This window comes from Geospiza fortis, unplaced genomic scaffold, assembly GCF_000277835.1.
Source record: "Geospiza fortis unplaced genomic scaffold, GeoFor_1.0 scaffold106, whole genome shotgun sequence".
Classification (NCBI taxonomy): Eukaryota; Metazoa; Chordata; class Aves; order Passeriformes; family Thraupidae; genus Geospiza; species Geospiza fortis.
This window is the reverse complement of record NW_005054377.1, coordinates 2,425,252-2,443,320: the sequence shown is the minus strand read 5'-3', so window position 1 is coordinate 2,443,320 and position 18,069 is coordinate 2,425,252. Positions and strand designations below refer to the sequence as shown.

At 49.5% G+C, this 18,069-nt stretch overlaps 1 protein-coding gene across 1 annotated transcript in view; it reads left to right on the top strand.

Annotated features, from left to right (window-relative positions):
* Nucleotides 1-12,069, top strand: part of BLK (BLK proto-oncogene, Src family tyrosine kinase) — a 36,441-nt gene extending 24,372 nt beyond the window's left edge. Inside the window, exons 7-13 of the mRNA XM_005424951.3 lie at nt 1,228-1,377; nt 2,004-2,156; nt 3,015-3,194; nt 3,731-3,807; nt 6,917-7,067; nt 9,845-9,976; nt 11,597-12,069. Of these exons, the coding sequence (XP_005425008.2) occupies nt 1,228-1,377; nt 2,004-2,156; nt 3,015-3,194; nt 3,731-3,807; nt 6,917-7,067; nt 9,845-9,976; nt 11,597-11,805 (1,052 nt within the window). The 3' untranslated portion in view covers nt 11,806-12,069. The remainder of the gene's footprint in view (nt 1-1,227; nt 1,378-2,003; nt 2,157-3,014; nt 3,195-3,730; nt 3,808-6,916; nt 7,068-9,844; nt 9,977-11,596) is intronic.
* Nucleotides 12,070-18,069: the final 6,000 nt, after the last annotated feature.

Here is an 18,069-nt window from a genome sequence, read left to right as displayed (position 1 = left end):
GTGTGGGGAAATCTGCTGGTGCTGGGATGGAGAAGCAGCAGCCAGTGAGGATTTTATGTTAATAAACTTTCCCCTCACGTGCAGGCTTAGGGTTTCAGACTTGCTGTTTCTTCTTTTTATGATCCTGCATGAACAGATACACACTTTTAAACATGTATAGCCTTGCCTTTTCATTAAAAAACATCAAAAATGGGCAATTTATCAGCCCAGGTGACATATTAGACTTAGAACAGCCCAGCAGGCTTGTAACAACTCACTCCATAAATACAATCCAGACAAAGGGGAAAAAAACCCCACTACTAAGCTGCCTTGAACCACACTGACACAGGCTGGAAGTTCTGCTCTGCAGCAACATCTAGTGATGCTTTTGTGCACTGAAACCTGCCCTGGTTTAGACTGTCATGGAGGGAAGTGCAGGTTGGAGGGGTGGATGGCTGAGCAGCTCCCTTGGGGCCCAAAAGGGACAAGATTCCTGATGGGAATCCCTAGATCTGGTCACAAGTTTGTGGCTGAACAAGACAATTCTCCTGAACCCACCTCCTGTGCCCCCCCAGCTGAACCACTGACCTTGGCACAAGGTTTAATGATGTTTAATCATTAGAGGAAAAAGGCTTTAAATGGCTTTAAATTGAAAGAGCGCAGGGTTAGATTGGATGTTAGGAAGAAATTCTTCACTATGAGGGTGAGGCCCTGGCACAGGGTACCCGGAGAAGCTGTGGCTGCCCCTGGATCCCTGGAAGTGTCCAAGGCCAGGTTGGATGGGGCTTGGAGCAACCTGGGATAGTGGAAGCTGTCCCTGCTCATGGCAGAGGATGGAAATGGAAGAAATTTAAGTTCCTTTCCAACCCAACCCATTCTGATTTCATGATGCTGAGGCTGGCAGAGCTCAGATGGGAATATGGAGCTGTGGAAAGACCATCCTGACCTGGGGAACATCTGCCTGCTCTGCCTGCAGAGGTGCTGCTGGTCCCCACAGGGCTTCCACTGGGCTGTTGGCCACAGCACAGGCACGTGTTACTCCTGGAAGCCTGGACTGGGTCAGTTCAGCTTTGATGAACCTTTATGCTGTCCCCTTGCCTTGGAGAGAGAAAAGCTGTAAATTCTGGGGGACGTGCCCTGGAAAGGCACCAGCCAGGGCTGGTTTGGAGCTGTTGGTGGAAAGAGGAGGCAGCTGGTCCCTGGCTGGGATGCAGTTTGTCCTCACAGCTCGTTCTGCTCCTTCTCCAGATGCCTATTCCCTGTCTGTGAGGGACAACAACTCTGCTCACGGGGACATCATCAAACACTACAGGATCCGCTCCCTGGATGGAGGGGGGTACTACATCTCCCCCAGGATGACTTTCTCCAGCCTGCCAGAGCTCATCCATCATTACAGCCGTGAGTTCTCTGCCTTCTCTCGTGGGTTTGTGTCCTGGAAGAGGGTGGGGACAGAGGGAGGATAGGTTTGGGAGACAGCGCAGCTGCTCACGGGGCAGGAGTGATCCTACGACCAGAACCCATGACCTGGTTTCCATCTTAGGGAATTGCAAGGGTGAGCTCTGCTCCCAGCCCTAAAGTCAGGGAGTGTCCCCCATCAGGAAAGGAAAGAGGGGAATGTTGCCAGGATATGCAGGAGGGATGCATGGGAAGCAAGGTTTGGGCAGGGTAATTTGCTCCTCTATGGCTCCCTTTGAACTTTCCCCTTTGTTTGGGGCCATTCTGGGTGCCTTGATCCCTGTGGCTGAAACTTTTAATGAAATCATAGAATTATAAACGTTGGAAAAGCCCTCTAAAACCACTGAATCCACCTGTTCCCCCTGAACTGCCAAGGCCACCACTAACCCATGTCCCCAAATGCCACATCCACACAACCTTTAAACCCCTCCAGTGCTGGGGGCTTCACCACTTCCCTGTGTGGTTGTGGAGGTTTCCATGGGTTGATTTTTCCTGGCATGTGTGGATGGAGGAGGAGAAGGTTTTCTCTGCCATCCCACTGAAATCTCCTGTGCTTTGTCCTCCTCCAGAGAAAGGGGATGGGCTGTGCCAGCGCCTCACAGCTCCCTGCACATCCCTGGTTCCTCAGAGACCCTGGGCCCAGGATGAGTGGGAGATCCCTCGGGAGGCCCTGAAGCTTGTGAAGAAGCTGGGCAGTGGGCAGTTTGGGGAAGTGTGGATGGGTAAGTGGAACCCCTTCCATTCCAGGGGAAAAAAAGACATAAAGAGAGGAGATGGGAAAACCTTTTATTTCCCTAAGGCAATACTATTCTAGGAGTGGGGATCCTTAAGGACAAACACATATTTATGGGCACACACAGGATCCCTGGGAAGGACTGGACAGCTCATGTTTGCAGAGATCAGGGGTTGAGAAAGGGTTTCATAGGGGATAGGTGTTGAAATTATTATTTACTCATCTCTTGGGATATGCACTCATTTTTCCTGGGAATCCTGGGGACAACTGTAGTGACACCAGTGATCCTAAGTCACACCCAGTAGGGTACCTGGGTGACATTTTCCCACTTCTTTCTGCCTTCCTGTTCCACTTTTTAGCCCAGATCTCCATCCCTGATGCTCTCCTGCCTACTGCTAATCAGCAGGAGAGGAAGTGTGGGGAGCCCAGCTTCCTTTGCCGCCCTCTTTGTGGTTGCTGGTTGCCTTGGAAATGGAGATTGTGGACAGGACCAGGCTGAGTTCATGTGCTGACTGCTCAGTCCTGCCTTTTTGGCTGCATTTGGATGGTTTGAGAGCCCAGCTGGTGGGAGGCCCCAGGGGTTTCACCCAGAAAGGGTCTGGGAGGGCTGTGTGAGGATGGGCTCAGTGCAGGGACCATCCCTGATGCAGCCTCATGGACTGACAGCTGTGACATGAGTGTCCCTTCTCCTCTCACACTGCTGGCACTGGGATCTACCACGTGTTCCTTCATGAGGGATTCAAGCTGTTCCTGTGGTTTTCTGCTCCATGAGCTCTCCTTATTACACAACCCCACATGAGCCTGCAGAGAGCCCAAAATTCCTCAAAACACCATCATCTCCCTGCAGGCTACTACAAGAACAACATCAAGGTGGCTGTGAAGACCATGAAGGAGGGCAGCATGGATCCCGATGCCTTCCTGGCAGAGGCAAACCTGATGAAGAAGCTGCAGCACAACAAGCTGGTCCGGCTGTATGCCGTGGTCACCAAGCAGCCCATCTACATTGTGACAGAGTACATGGCCAATGGTAAAAACCCTCCTGGAGCTCTGTGCTGGGCTTCTGCAGAGCCACTCTGGTGATCTGGCCAGTGCTCCTGTGCAGAATGAGGGTGGGCAGGAGGGGTTGTACCAAATCTGCAAGCAAGTGACCCAAAAGTTTGATTCTAATATAGAAAGAGACTTTCTGGGTGATGAAAAAACTGTGGTGATGCTCCATTTGAAGAGTGTTTAAAGTTCTCCTCCCCACTGTTCTCACTGGAAGTTTGTTTCAGGTTTTTACTCCCCTCATGGTGAAATTGTCCTTTCTTTCGCCCCTCTTGTTTATAACAGTTCAAACAATGAATGCCCAGCAGTTTGCAACAGATCTGTGTAAAACAGAGGGAAATTTGGGCTGTTTGGGAGCTTTCCTAATGAAAGATGCTGCAGTGGACACCCATTCTGGCTGCTCAGATTTCCCTTAGGATGGAGGCAGATTTGTTGCATATATTCAGAGAAGCACCAGGGAAAACAAATTTGTAAATTATTCAGAAGAGTGACAGCAGTCTCTCCTCTCCTCTCCTGCAGGGTGTTTGCTGGATTTCCTGAAGACAGAAGAAGGAAGCCAACTGAATCTCCCCAAACTCATTGATATCTCTGCTCAGGTCAGTGAACAGTGGGTGGGAAAAGGATCCAAGATTTTTTTTATAACTCAGTGAAATTCCTGCAAGTCTGAAGTCAGTCAGAGCAAAAGTTTTCTGGAGAAGAACAGTTCCTCCTGGTGTGCTCTCTTAGGGATTCTCCTCATCCTTCTCTGTCCATGTGCATATCAGTTCTGTCCTTAGGGCAACCCTCTGATAGCTTAGTGCAGGGTTAGAGATCTGGAGTTTGGGGTTTTTTGGGGGGTGGTTGAAATTTTTGGTCTGATTTTATTTTTTTTGCTTTTCTTCCTTGCTGAGGAGGGAAAAAAAAAAAGTTTCTTTTTCCTTTTACCAAAAAAGGAGAAAAAGCTCAACAAAGAGACTTCCAATGCAGGACCAGCAGTTCTGCCTTTCTGAGGATGAGGCATAAAGGATGTTCTGATCCTCATATCTGGGAATTTTGCTCTTTAGGAAAACAAACTTTTAGCCTTTAAGCATCCCCAGGCTGCAAATCCTCACAGCTGTAGCTGCAGCTTAAAATTTTAGTCCAGAAGGGCCTCTAAACACAAATAGGGCAAAATTAGGGAAACCACATGAAGAATGAGAATGGCTAAATCACTGCACTTTGGTCCCAGACAGCTGTTGACAGAGTTTGGCTCATCCAGAGCAGAGTCAGGCTAATTAGGAAATACTGGCAAAAAAAAAAAATACCCTGAAGCATCAGGCTGAATATGGAATTTATCCATTAAATCACTCAGATTCTCTTGTCAAAGTGGACTTGAGGAAACAATGTGCAAAGTTTGCTGGTTCCAGTCCTCATACAGCGTTGCTTTTTAATAAATTAAGAACTGGAAAATCTTAATATTTGAGGGGATGGTTTATTACAGTGAAATATTTTAATTCTTGCTTTAACCAGAGTGAAAAGATTTAAATGCTTTAAAGCAGTGCCACCTTCTGTCATTTTTAATTTGAACTTTCCATAGGGGCGCAGAGGAACCTCTTTCTGTTCCTTCCCTCTTCACTGCTGATAATTTTTCCATATCTGTAACTTCATCATTGATGTCTGTGAGATGTTATGGAGACAAATGCACACTCCCTGTTTAGGGTATTTGACTTAATTACTTCCCTCCTTCCCTCCTCTCCTGAAATCTCCACTTCCCTCCCTCCATCTTTCATTGTTTCATTCCCTCTCTTGAAAATTACAGCCTGTGATTTGTGTAAAATTCCCGAGGATAAGGAATTAATTCATTCCTTTAATTAATTAATTAATTAATTAATTTCTTACTTCAATTTATCCATATTACAGAGCCCTTGGGGTGAGTGGGAGCATTCCCCAGAAATTGGCAAGGTGCATTTCTGTGCAGGACCAGAGCAATCTCTGGGTGACTCAGAGCAAAGATTTTGGTCAATGTTACAGAGTTATGGAATCATGGAATGGGTTGGGTTAGAAGGATTTGAAAAATCATCTAATTCTGACCCCCTGCCATGGGCAGGGACACCTTCCACTATCCCAGGTTGCTCCAAGCCCTGTCCAGCCTGGCCTTGGACACTTCCAGGGGTGGTGGGACAACCACAGCTTCTCTGCGCAAACTTCACCACCCAGCAGGACCAGGATAATTGAGCACAGACCAAACCCCCACACCCCAGCCATACAAAACCCACAGAAGTCACCCTCAGCGTGAGGTAGGAAGAATTTTACCCATCCCTGAGGCATCAGCTGGAAGAACAACTTTCATCCTTCCCTCTCCCAGCCCAGCACCACCTCCCCAGGGCAGGGACTCAGACATTCCCTGGGTATCTCTGGGAGGAGCAGCAGGAGGAAAGGGCAGTCTGCTGAGCTATTTTGCAATCTGCTTATCTGTGGTGTTGGGGTGACATCACAGCTCAGCAGGCACCCAACCCTCTCAAGCGCAATTTTTGATCCAATGACATCCGTGTGAGTTAAAATTAGAACAGTCTGGGCTGATACACTCGCTCCTGTGGTCAGTCTTGAGGGTAAATGCTTGAAAACACTCTGGGCTGGAACGGGCTGAGCACCAAGTCCTATCTCATTAACATCAGGACAGGAAATTACATCAATTCTTCCATTTTCCACTGCAGAAATCAGCCCTTGCACTAGAGGGGTGTTGACACAGGTTAGAAATGCAGCATTGGAAAGTATGTGTGAGTATCCTGTTTGAAACCACATGTGAGTGCAGAGGCTCATGTGAATCTGCATGGAGTGGAAAATTGCTCTGACCTCACCCACAGGCACTTAAAAGCTTTAATGGGTGCTACCCCTTGCTGGCAGGGGCTGCATATGTCCACTCACCTTCCCAAATCTGAGACTCAACCTGGCAACCTCTGTCTTCTATCAATCTCCCTTTTCAACCCCCAGCACTCATCAATGAAATATTGCTGCTGTCATTGATAAAGGCTCATCACACACCAGGTGTCTCAATTAGATTTTAGGAATAAATTCTTCCCTGAGAGGGTGGTGAGGCCCTGGCACAGGGTGCCCAGAGAAGATGTGGCTGCTCCTGGATCCCTGGAAGTGTCCAAGGCCAGGTTGGGTGGGGTTTGGAGCAACCTGGGATAGTGGAAGGGGGCCCTGCCCATGGGAGGAATTTGGAATGAGAAGATCTTTAAGGTCCTGAAGTCACTTCCAACCATTCTATAATTCTGTGATTTGCTAGTTTGATTTTTTGTGTGTTTTTTTCCCTTTTTTAATTCACATATTTAACTTGGAATGTTTATGACTAATATGCCTGCTGGAGAGGAGAGAGTTGTGGCAGAAACTGGGAATCCAGTGATGTGGTTTCAGCTCTCGCTGCAGACATGACTCAAGGCAAAACAGAGAGTGGTGCTTCTGTTCTGCTTCACTTGGCTGCTCAGGATGGTAAAGCTGAATATCTGCACCTGTACAAGTGCAATATCTATTTATTTATCTGTCTGCTGATCCACCTGTCCATCCATTATGCATCCATCCATCCATCCATCCATCCATCCATCCATGGGCAACGTAGGCACATCCATGCTCATGGAGAAAAAACACCAACCCTGTAAAAATGCTGTGCTTTGCAAAGGTGGGTGAAAACCACCCAAGATCCCATGGGGAGGTGATGATGAAGGTGTGTTCTTCCTCCCCTCACAGGTGGCAGAGGGCATGGCCTACATTGAGCGCATGAACTTCATCCACCGGGACCTGAGGGCCGCCAACATCCTCGTGTCAGAGACGCTGTGCTGCAAAATCGCCGATTTCGGCCTGGCCAGGCTCATCGAGAACGAGTACCTGGCACAGGAAGGTGGGTGCCCTTCCCAGCACTGCTCTTATCTCCCACCGTCCTACTGATGGGATCTCTGGTGTTGAGATGACCCTGAGGTGTTAGAAAGTCTCTTTTTCCCAGCCCTGAGACTGAAGAAGAAGGCAGAATTCCTTGGGTCTCGTTCTCAAGGTTCTTTATTTGCTCTTGTCTAATACATTCTTTCTCTGACCTGCTGAGGTCTGTCCAGCAGGTTGGTTCATGGCACACTGACCACCCTGGGGCAGTGTTATCTATTTATGCTAAAAACTACATGTACATTATTTGCAATAACTTCCCAATACCTATCACCTATGTTAGACAGTGAGCTTCTACCTTAAACCAATCCAAAAGTGCCACCATCACAGCAGAAGATGGAGACTAAGAAGAAGAAGGAGAAAGACAGAACACATCCAGATTCCTCCATCTTGCCTCCTGAACCCCCATTCTAAAAACCCCAAAAATCTATTTTTCACCCCAGACAAACTATTATTCTCCTTAAACTATCTTGACTTGTAATTCTTCATATAAAGGTGGTAATTGTTTTTTCCATGGGTCAAGATCAAAGGCACAGGGGTCTTGGGTCCTGTGCCAAGGTCTCTGAGCCCCTTGGCAGGGTCTCAACTCCTCCAGGGCAGCCAGAGGAATTTCCTGGGTTCCGACAAATACCTATCACCGATGTTAGACAGTCTGTCTCTACTCTAAACCAATCCAAAAGTGCCACCATCACAGCAGAAGATGGAGGACAAGAAGAAGAAGGAGAAAGACAGGACACACCCAGATTCCTCCATCTTGCCTCCTGAACCCCCATTCTAAAAACCCCAAAATTCTACATTTTCACCCTGTGATAAATTCACTAACATTCTGTTCAAACCCTTGTGGCTTGTAACTCCTCGCACAAAGTTGGTAATTGTTTCCATGGGTTAAAATCAAAGGCACAGGTGGTTTTGACTCTGTGCCAGGGTCTCTGAGCCTCCTGCCTGGTTCTTGAATCCTCCAGGGCAGCCAGAGGAATATCCTGGATTCTGACATCCTACCCGAGGAATGCCAGGATACCAGGCTGGCATCAGGCAGAGGGCAGGGGAAACAGAAACACCCAAACATCCAGTCCTGGGAGAGGCAGCAAGGCTTGGGGGCTACAAAAGCAACTGAAAACTGCAGAGGGAAATGGGAAAAAACTCTTTTGATTCTGTTTGGGGGATTTCTGATGACCCTCCAGTTGTTTGCTGGAGAAATTTGACCTCTGCTAACAAAAACTGCTGCCTGTGGCCTGGTTTTTGTGAGCATTCAATCCAGAGGGGAAGAAATAACAGAGCTGGAGCCACAAATCTGGATCCAGCAGCAGCTTCCAGGTGTGCCAGGCAAACCAAGCCCTGACTACATCAGGTCCCTTCCACAGCAGAGGGACCACATAGAAAACAATAAATCACGGAATCTTTTGGTTTGGAAAAGACTTCTGAGGTCATCCCTGTACTGAGCTCTGAGTCCGAAGTCAGGATGAGATCAAATTCAGATTGCAAAGAGACTCCGGAGAGCATCAGGGAAAGCAGCAGAAGTGGCTGAAATAAAACAATTCAGTCAGGCATAAGTGACACTTACCAGAAGATTTTCAAATTTTGGAAATCTGTCCACTTCTAGAGTTGGGATGAGATAAAATTCCCCTTAAAATATACTCTGAGGAAAGGAAATTTAATAGTTTTTATGGGTTTTTAAATAAGATAAGAAACATTTCTTTCAATTTCCTGTCCCCAAGATACTTTTTGATACAAATCATACCCATTTCAACATGCAAGACTATTTCAGAATAGTAAAAGATCCCAAATGTAATTTGGAAACTGCCATGAAGGGGAATTTTGACTTTGCTGCAAATTTTTAAGGCAGTTTTATCCTTAAGAGAAGCTTTGATGAAATCGGTATAATTCTGTTAATAACCAAAGGAGCTGCTTTTCCAGCAGAAAGCAGCTCCCATCAGCATTTTTCCAGCTAGCTTTGCTCTGGAATAACACCTCCCCTCTATCTGCTTTGAACAATTCTCACTTCATATATTGCATTTCCCAGCCTTGTCACTCAGAGTGTGATGTGCAACAACTGAGGTGCTTATTTCACACCCTGCAGTTGGATTTCCAGTCCTGGGAGGATGTGTATAAATAAAAATGTGGTTTCCTCTGCAGTGTAACATGATCAGTTCCCACTTATCAAGGTGGTTTTGCTGTTGGTTTTTTTGTTTTTGTTTTTTTTTAGCTAAACTGAAATTGCAACCTTTTGGTCATTGCTGTCAGCAGCGCGTTAAGCAAGAACTTGGTGGACAAAATAAAAAGGGATTTATTTTGGTTTTAATAAAACTCTGCAGCTTTAAGGACTGAGGAATTTATATTTGCTGTTATATTTATGCACTTTTGCTGAAACAACCCCCTTCTAATAAGTGATTTCACAGAATCACAGAGTACCAGGATGGAAAGAGACCTCAAGGATCATGTGATACCATTTTTCTTGGCAAAAGACAAAAAAATTTTTACAGAATAAAATCCTACTGTTGTTGTCCCATAATAAATCTGCCAAATTGGTTTTGAATATTCCATCCAGCTCTGGGACGGAGCAGATCCAGAGGAAGATGTGCAGATAACCAAAGGGCTGGAGCCCCTCTCCTAGGAAGAACCACAGAATCATAATCAAGAGCCCAAAGGAACCAGGGGTTGGTTTGGGGGAATTCTTGTGCCTGTGACAGGTGAGGGAGATGCTCTAACTCCAGGACTTATTTCCAATTGTTTCCTTTGGAACAGGTGCCAAATTTCCCATCAAATGGACAGCTCCAGAGGCCATTAACTATGGGGTTTTCACCATCAAATCTGATGTGTGGTCATTTGGGATCCTCCTGACAGAGATCATCACCTTCGGCAGGATCCCTTATCCAGGTACAGGATCCCTTTTCTGGGTACAGGATCCCTTATCCAGGTACAGGATCCCTTTTCTGGGTACAGGATCCCTTATCCAGGTACAGGATCCCTTTTCTGGGTACAGGATCCCTTATCCAGGTACAGGATCCCTTTTCTGGGTACAGGATCCCTTATCCAGGTACAGGATCCCTTTTCTGGGTACAGGATCCCTTATCCAGGTACAGGATCCCTTTTCTGGGTACAGGATCCCTTATCCAGGTACAGGATCCCTTTTCTGGGTACAGGATCCCTTATCCAGGTACAGGATCCCTTTTCTGGGTACAGGATCCCTTATCCAGGTACAGGATCCCTTTTCTGGGTACAGGATCCCTTATCCAGGTACAGGATCCCTTTTCTGGGTACAGGATCCCTTATCCAGGTACAGGATCCCTTTTCTGGGTACAGGATCCCTTATCCAGGTACAGGATCCCTTTTCTGGGTACAGGATCCCTTATCCAGGTACAGGATCCCTTTTCTGGGTACAGGATCACTTATCCAGGTATAGGATTATTTATCCAGGTATAGGCTCCCTTATCTGGGTGCAGGATTATTTATCCAAGTACAGAATCCTTTATCCAGGTATAGGATCCCTTATCCAGGTATAGGATTCTTTATCAGCATACAGGATCCCTTATCAGGTACAGGATTCCTTATCCAGGTACAGGATCCCTTATCAGGTACAGTATTTCTTATCCAGGTACACGATCCCTTATCTAGGTACAGGATTATTTATCCAGGTACAGGATTCCCTTATCTGGGTACAGGATTATTTATCCAGGTACAGAATTCCCTATCAGGATACAGGATCCCTTATCAGGTACAGGATTCCTTATCGAGGTACAGGGTGCTGGGAATGCAGGATGAGTGTCCAGCTCTCACTCAGCTCTCTCTCAGAATCACAGAATTGTTTAAGTTGCAGAAGGCCTCTAAATTGAATTAACCCAGCTCTGCCAAGGCCACTACTGCCCCATGTCCCCGAGTGCCGCATTTGCACATCTGGTAAATTCCTCCAGGGATGGGGACTCCACCACTGCCCTGGGCATCTGTTTCAGGGCTGGACAACCTTTTCCTTGAAGAAACTGTTTTTAATACCTGATCAAAATGTCCCTTGGTACAACTTGAGGCCATTTCTTCCTGTTATCTGAGAGAAGAGCCCAACGCCCCTGGCTGTCCCCTCCTGTCAGGGAGTTGTGCAGAGCCACAGGGTCCCCCCTGAGCCTCCTTTTCTCCAGGCTGAGCCCCTTTCCCAGCTCCCTCAGCCCCTCCTGGTGCTCCAGCCCCTTCCCCAGCTCCATTCCCTTCCCTGGACACTCTCCAGCCCCTCAATGCCCCTCTTGTCACAAGAGCTCCTTCAAGCTGGCTTTCCTTCCCTCAGTTATCCCTGTGCAAAGCCAAACTTAGAGAGGGGGATCAGGGAGGGGACAGAGGCATGGAGAGGAAGCACAACCCTGAGGAAAGATTTCCAGAATTCAGGAATTCCAGATTCAGGAACCACCTCAGCCCCTCCAGCCCAGCCTGGGCGTGAACTTCGGGAAGCACCGACCTTCCCCCCTATCCTGGGTGCTGAATAACTCCTGCTGGGCTCTGTTTCCCCCCCAGGAATGACCAACCCCGAGGTGATTCGCAACCTGGAGCGGGGTTACCGCATGCCCTGCCCGGAGTCGTGTCCCGGGGAGCTCTACAGCATCATCCTCAAGTGCTGGCGCAGCAACCCCGAGGAGCGCCCCACCTTCGAGTACCTGCAGTCGGTGCTCGAGGATTTCTACACCTCCACGGAGAAGCAGTACGAGCCCGAGCCGCAGCAATGAGCAGCCACCGCAGGGACAGCGCTGCACGACAGCCACCATGCTCCCGGTGGCCCGGGGGCTCGGGTTTCCCTTCCTCCCATCCGCGCGTGGAGATGGGGCATGAGGAGAGACACGAGGGAGGAGGATGCTGCCGGCTCTGTGGTTGTCGCAAAGACTGAAGAGGTGGCTCTGAGAGGTGGCACAGGGCTGTGCCCACCTGGCAAGCATCACCTCTGGCACGAAGGACAGAAAACTCCTTCGTGACCCACCTGGATAGAGAAAAACCCCTCAGCCTCGCAGCTGCAGCGCTGGGAAGAGGGGTCCGTGGCCAGGGTGGTGTTGTGGGGGTGAAGAATCACTGACTCGCTCTGCTGGAGATGCTGCATCCCCTCCGTGCCGCGGGCAGGGCTGCGAGCGTGTCCTGTCCGCACCTCCTTGGGCCGGGTGGTGCCCCCTCTCTGCCTCAAATCAGTAATAAAAAACTGGATACGAGGATTTCCCGCTTCTTTATTGAGGTGTCAGCGTGGTGTTGCGGGGGTGAGAGATCATCACCTTCGGCAGGATCCCTTATCCAGGTACAGGATCCCTTTTCTGGGTACAGGATCCCTTATCCAGGTACAGGATCGCTTTTCTGGGTACAGGATCCCTTATCCAGGTACAGGATCGCTTTTCTGGGTACAGGATCCCTTATCCAGGTACAGGATCACTTTTCTGGGTACAGGATCACTTATCCAGGTATAGGATTATTTATCCAGGTATAGGCTCCCTTATCTGGGTGCAGGATTATTTATCCAAGTACAGAATCCTTTATCCAGGTATAGGATCCCTTATCCAGGTATAGGATTCTTTATCAGCATACAGGATCCCTTATCAGGTACAGGATTCCTTATCCAGGTACAGGATCCCTTATCAGGTACAGTATTTCTTATCCAGGTACACGATCCCTTATCTAGGTACAGGATTATTTATCCAGGTACAGAATTCCCTATCAGGATACAGGATCCCTTATCAGGTACAGGATTCCTTATCGAGGTACAGGGTGCTGGGAATGCAGGATGAGTGTCCAGCTCTCACTCAGCTCTCTCTCAGAATCACAGAATTGTTTAAGTTGCAGAAGGCCTCTAAATTGAATTAACCCAGCTCTGCCAAGGCCACTACTGCCCCATGTCCCCGAGTGCCGCATTTGCACATCTGGTAAATTCCTCCAGGGATGGGGACTCCACCACTGCCCTGGGCATCTGTTTCAGGGCTGGACAACCTTTTCCTTGAAGAAACTGTTTTTAATACCTGATCAAAATGTCCCTTGGTACAACTTGAGGCCATTTCTTCCTGTTATCTGAGAGAAGAGCCCAACGCCCCTGGCTGTCCCCTCCTGTCAGGGAGTTGTGCAGAGCCACAGGGTCCCCCCTGAGCCTCCTTTTCTCCAGGCTGAGCCCCTTTCCCAGCTCCCTCAGCCCCTCCTGGTGCTCCAGCCCCTTCCCCAGCTCCATTCCCTTCCCTGGACACTCTCCAGCCCCTCAATGCCCCTCTTGTCACAAGAGCTCCTTCAAGCTGGCTTTCCTTCCCTCAGTTATCCCTGTGCAAAGCCAAACTTAGAGAGGGGGATCAGGGAGGGGACAGAGGCATGGAGAGGAAGCACAACCCTGAGGAAAGATTTCCAGAATTCAGGAATTCCAGATTCAGGAACCACCTCAGCCCCTCCAGCCCAGCCTGGGCGTGAACTTCGGGAAGCACCGACCTTCCCCCCTATCCTGGGTGCTGAATAACTCCTGCTGGGCTCTGTTTCCCCCCCAGGAATGACCAACCCCGAGGTGATTCGCAACCTGGAGCGGGGTTACCGCATGCCCTGCCCGGAGTCGTGTCCCGGGGAGCTCTACAGCATCATCCTCAAGTGCTGGCGCAGCAACCCCGAGGAGCGCCCCACCTTCGAGTACCTGCAGTCGGTGCTCGAGGATTTCTACACCTCCACGGAGAAGCAGTACGAGCCCGAGCCGCAGCAATGAGCAGCCACCGCAGGGACAGCGCTGCACGACAGCCACCATGCTCCCGGTGGCCCGGGGGCTCGGGTTTCCCTTCCTCCCATCCGCGCGTGGAGATGGGGCATGAGGAGAGACACGAGGGAGGAGGATGCTGCCGGCTCTGTGGTTGTCGCAAAGACTGAAGAGGTGGCTCTGAGAGGTGGCACAGGGCTGTGCCCACCTGGCAAGCATCACCTCTGGCACGAAGGACAGAAAACTCCTTCGTGACCCACCTGGATAGAGAAAAACCCCTCAGCCTCGCAGCTGCAGCGCTGGGAAGAGGGGTCCGTGGCCAGGGTGGTGTTGTGGGGGTGAAGAATCACTGACTCGCTCTGCTGGAGATGCTGCATCCCCTCCGTGCCGCGGGCAGGGCTGCGAGCGTGTCCTGTCCGCACCTCCTTGGGCCGGGTGGTGCCCCCTCTCTGCCTCAAATCAGTAATAAAAAACTGGATACGAGGATTTCCCGCTTCTTTATTGAGGTGTCAGCGTGGTGTTGCGGGGGTGAAGAATCTCTGCCCCGCTCTGCTGGAGATGCTGCACCCCCTCCGTGCCGCGGGTGTCCTGTCCGCACCTCCTCGGGCCACACGTGCCGGGTGATGCCCCCTCTCTGCCTCAAATCAGTAATTAAAAACTGGATACGAGGATTTCCCGCTTCTTTATTGAGGCTCAGGGTGTGAGCGAGCCCCTGGAGGAGGAGGGAGAGGCCGGGGGGCTCCCCGGGCAGAGCGGGGTGAGGATGCTGGGGTGGTAACCGGGGAGGGAATGGAAAGATGCTCAAGGAGAGATGTTCGTGGTGTGGCCACGAGATGTCCCTCCTTCCCAGCGAATCTGGGCGGCTCTTGGGCTATAAAAACTCATGTTAAAAAAAAAAAAAATCAGAAATAAAACCCTTCCTTGCTTGGCTGAGCCTTCGCTGCACAAGCTCCCGGTGCAAGAGCACGGCAGGCGCCGCTCCGCACCCAGCCCGGGAGGGTTCAAATGCAATTTCCCTGATTTTTGGTGAACCTGCAACCCAAGGGAATGCCCAAAAGAGGCTTCAGCCTCCAGTCAGGAGTTTCACTGGACTGAGGAGTGGAGGGCTCATGTAAAAAAAAAAAAAAAACTGCAGAAATAAAACCCTTCCTCGCTTGGCTGAGCCTTCGCTGCACAAGCTCCTGGTGCAACAGCACGGCAGGTGCCACTCCACACCCAGCCCGGGAGGGTTCAAATGCCATTTCCCTGTTTTTTGGTGGATCTCCAACCCGGGGGAATGCCCAAAAGAGGCTTCAGTCTCCAGTCAGGAGTTTCACTGGGTGGAGCAGTGGAGGGCAAAGAAAAGGGGCACAGATGGCACATGGGAGGAGTGTGAGGAGCACAGGAGTGAGCTCCAGGCTGGGGCACAGGGGAACGCTCCAGAACCATCTCCCCAGGGTGTTTCATCTGCTGTTCTCTCCTCCATGAAGTAGATTTTGAGTCCAGCTGTAGAGGGTGCATTTCACAGTGGAAAAGGGAAGATGTGGGAAAGAAACAGCAGAGATGGAAAGAGAAATCTTAAAAAATTCAAATGGTGTTTGTAAGGAATATAGGGACAGACTTTTTACCAGGATCTGTTGTGAAGGAACAAGAGGTGTTTTTTTTTAAACTAAAATAGGGTAGATTTAGACCAGATATAAGGAAGATTTTAGAATGAGGGTGGGGAGGCCCTGGCACAGGGTGTCCAGAGAAGTTGTGGTTGCTCCTGGATCCCTGGAAGTGTCCAAGGCCAGGTTGGACAGGGCTTGGAGCGACCTGGGATAGTGGGAGGTGTCCCTGTCCATGACAGGGGGCTTAGAATGGGATGATCCTTAAGATCCTTTCCAACCTAAACCATTCCATGGTTCTATGTCATGTGTACCAGAAAAAGCACCCAACCAAGCCCAAGCCATGATACAGAATTATTGTTCGTGCCACTGCTGCACAAGGGCCTGGGAGAAAAATGAGGTGTCCCCCTGAGGGGGAAAGGAGGATTTAATAACAATAAATGATCTCCCAGACTGAGAGAGAACTGGCTGAGATGACCCAGTCTCAGAAATGTTAGGTCTAGTGCAGAAACCCTAAGGTGTCTGGGATTTTTCCATAGGGATGATGGAGGTCTATGGGAGACCTGCATCCCTCTAGGACTTCACTGGAGCTGGGTGGAAAACCTTGGGCTGTGGAGAAGATCTCCATCCTCCCAACCTGAACCCTGTGAACTCAAGGCTAGTAAGTCCTAAAAACAATTTAAGATTAATCAGGGTCGGTCCAGTTCCTTTGTGGTTCCCAAGGGACAAGTCACATGCGCTATCATTACACAAATCCCTTTTTAAACCACAGTGGGGGGGGAAAGCCATTTATTCAATAACTTCATTGGAGTTGAGGGAAAAGTCTTTCCCCTTGTTTGAACTCCTGCTTGGTCTCTACCAGATACCAGGAACTCCATGCAGAACCAGCAGATTCCTGTTAATGAGATGATAGTCAGGAAATAAATACAGATGAAAGTTGTTTGACTCCTTGGCTGTTAATATTTTATTGAAGTGAATGCTGTGGATGATTTGTGCAGGAGCAAAGCAGGAAGAAGGGCTGCAGGGTGTCTGCTGAGCACTTGTACATTGCATTATCACCCAAGGCCAAAGTGTCAAGTGTTGTAGCCCAAATTAGAAAGGAAATGGATATTTTTATGGCCAGTTGCAGCACGTGGCCAAGCCCAGGGTGAACATAACAAGAGGCTGTGGGCTGAGCTTCCTCTGCACTGGACACCACGGTCCTTTTTGTTCCTGCTAAACAATCATGTTAAATTTGTTCCCTGGGGCAGACCTGGCTCCATGAAGCCACTGGAAACTCTTCCCTTGCTGTGGGGAGCAGGCTGGGGCTGTGCCACCAAGCTCAGCCTCTCCAGGGGATGGAGGGAGAGTGTGGAGTATGGAGTGTGAGCTCTGTGAGCAACCATGGTTTTACAAAACATCCACAGTTTTACAAAACACCCACCAAAACCGCTGGGAAATTGGCCCTGCAGCTCCTCCACCACTGCTGGGCAGAAAAGGACCTGCCCTCCTGAGCATGGACATCAGGGGGTGCAGCCACAATCCCAGGTGAGGAGTGAGGCACTGCATCCGTGACCTCCAGCCCAGGATGTCCCCAGTGCCATCAGAAAGCTCTAGAAAAACCCTTTTGTCCCCATACCAACCTGGCAGCTTAAGAGATGTCTCTTCACATGGGTGAGCTCCAGCCAGAGGCTCACAGGGGAGCCTTGCAGCAGGAGAAAGGTGATAAAAGTGATCCAGGCTGTCAAATTCAACCTGCCCAGGAAGAACTTGTTGGGCTGTGCAAAGTTATTTTACAAGATATGAGTCAATTCCTGCCACAGACAGAGCATGGGCCCCTGAATGGCCCAGACAAGGATTAAAAATGTTATCGAGTGATGTGTATCCTGCATAATATCCAAGATCATCCTTTCATTTCTTCCCTGGCTGCCACTGGAATGGTATTTCCAATTCTCACACAGAAAGATTCAGTCCTTCACTGTTGGTCTTTGCTTTCCTGTGCAGCCTTGGTGCTCTCACTGCATCCTCATCTTCTGTCTGAAATGTCATCTCTGTGGCTAATGTCTGGTCTTGTGCTGAGTTCCTTGTCATTAACACCCTGTTTACAAGTGGTTTGAGGCTTTGGAGAGAAGGTTTTTGTGGTATTTCTCAGTTCTTCACCTTGCAGATGTAGAAATAGCTTGTGCCTGCAATGTAAAACCTTCCCTGCGCAATGGCTGTGCCCTGTGGCACCTTGGCAAAGTGGGGAGAGCATCTGGAAACTGGGAGCCAGGGCCGGCAGGGGAGATTGGCATGGAAAAATCAGCAGGTGCTGAGGGGAGAGAGGAGGGAGAGCAAAGGAAAACCAGTGAGAGGGCAGGGCTGTGGGGAGCTGCAGCACTGGGTGGTTTTTCTGCTGTCTGTCTGGTAAGGTGTGACCTCCAGCTTTTCTCAGAACCCAGGCACTCCCAGCAATGTGGATTTTCTCATGTCTAATGAAAGATGCAGCACAGCAAACACTCCATCTGCAGCTGGACCCTGGAGCTGTGAGATGGGCTTGGTCAGCTGGGGTAAAACAAGAGCAAAGCAGCATCAAAGTCACAGAGCCATGGAATCACAGAATGCTTTGGGACAGAAGGAACCTGAAGGTTAATCTTGATCCAACCCCCTGCCATGGGCAGGGACACCTTCCACTATCCCAGGTTGCTCCAAGCCCTGTCCAACCTGGCCTTGGACACTTCCAGGGATCC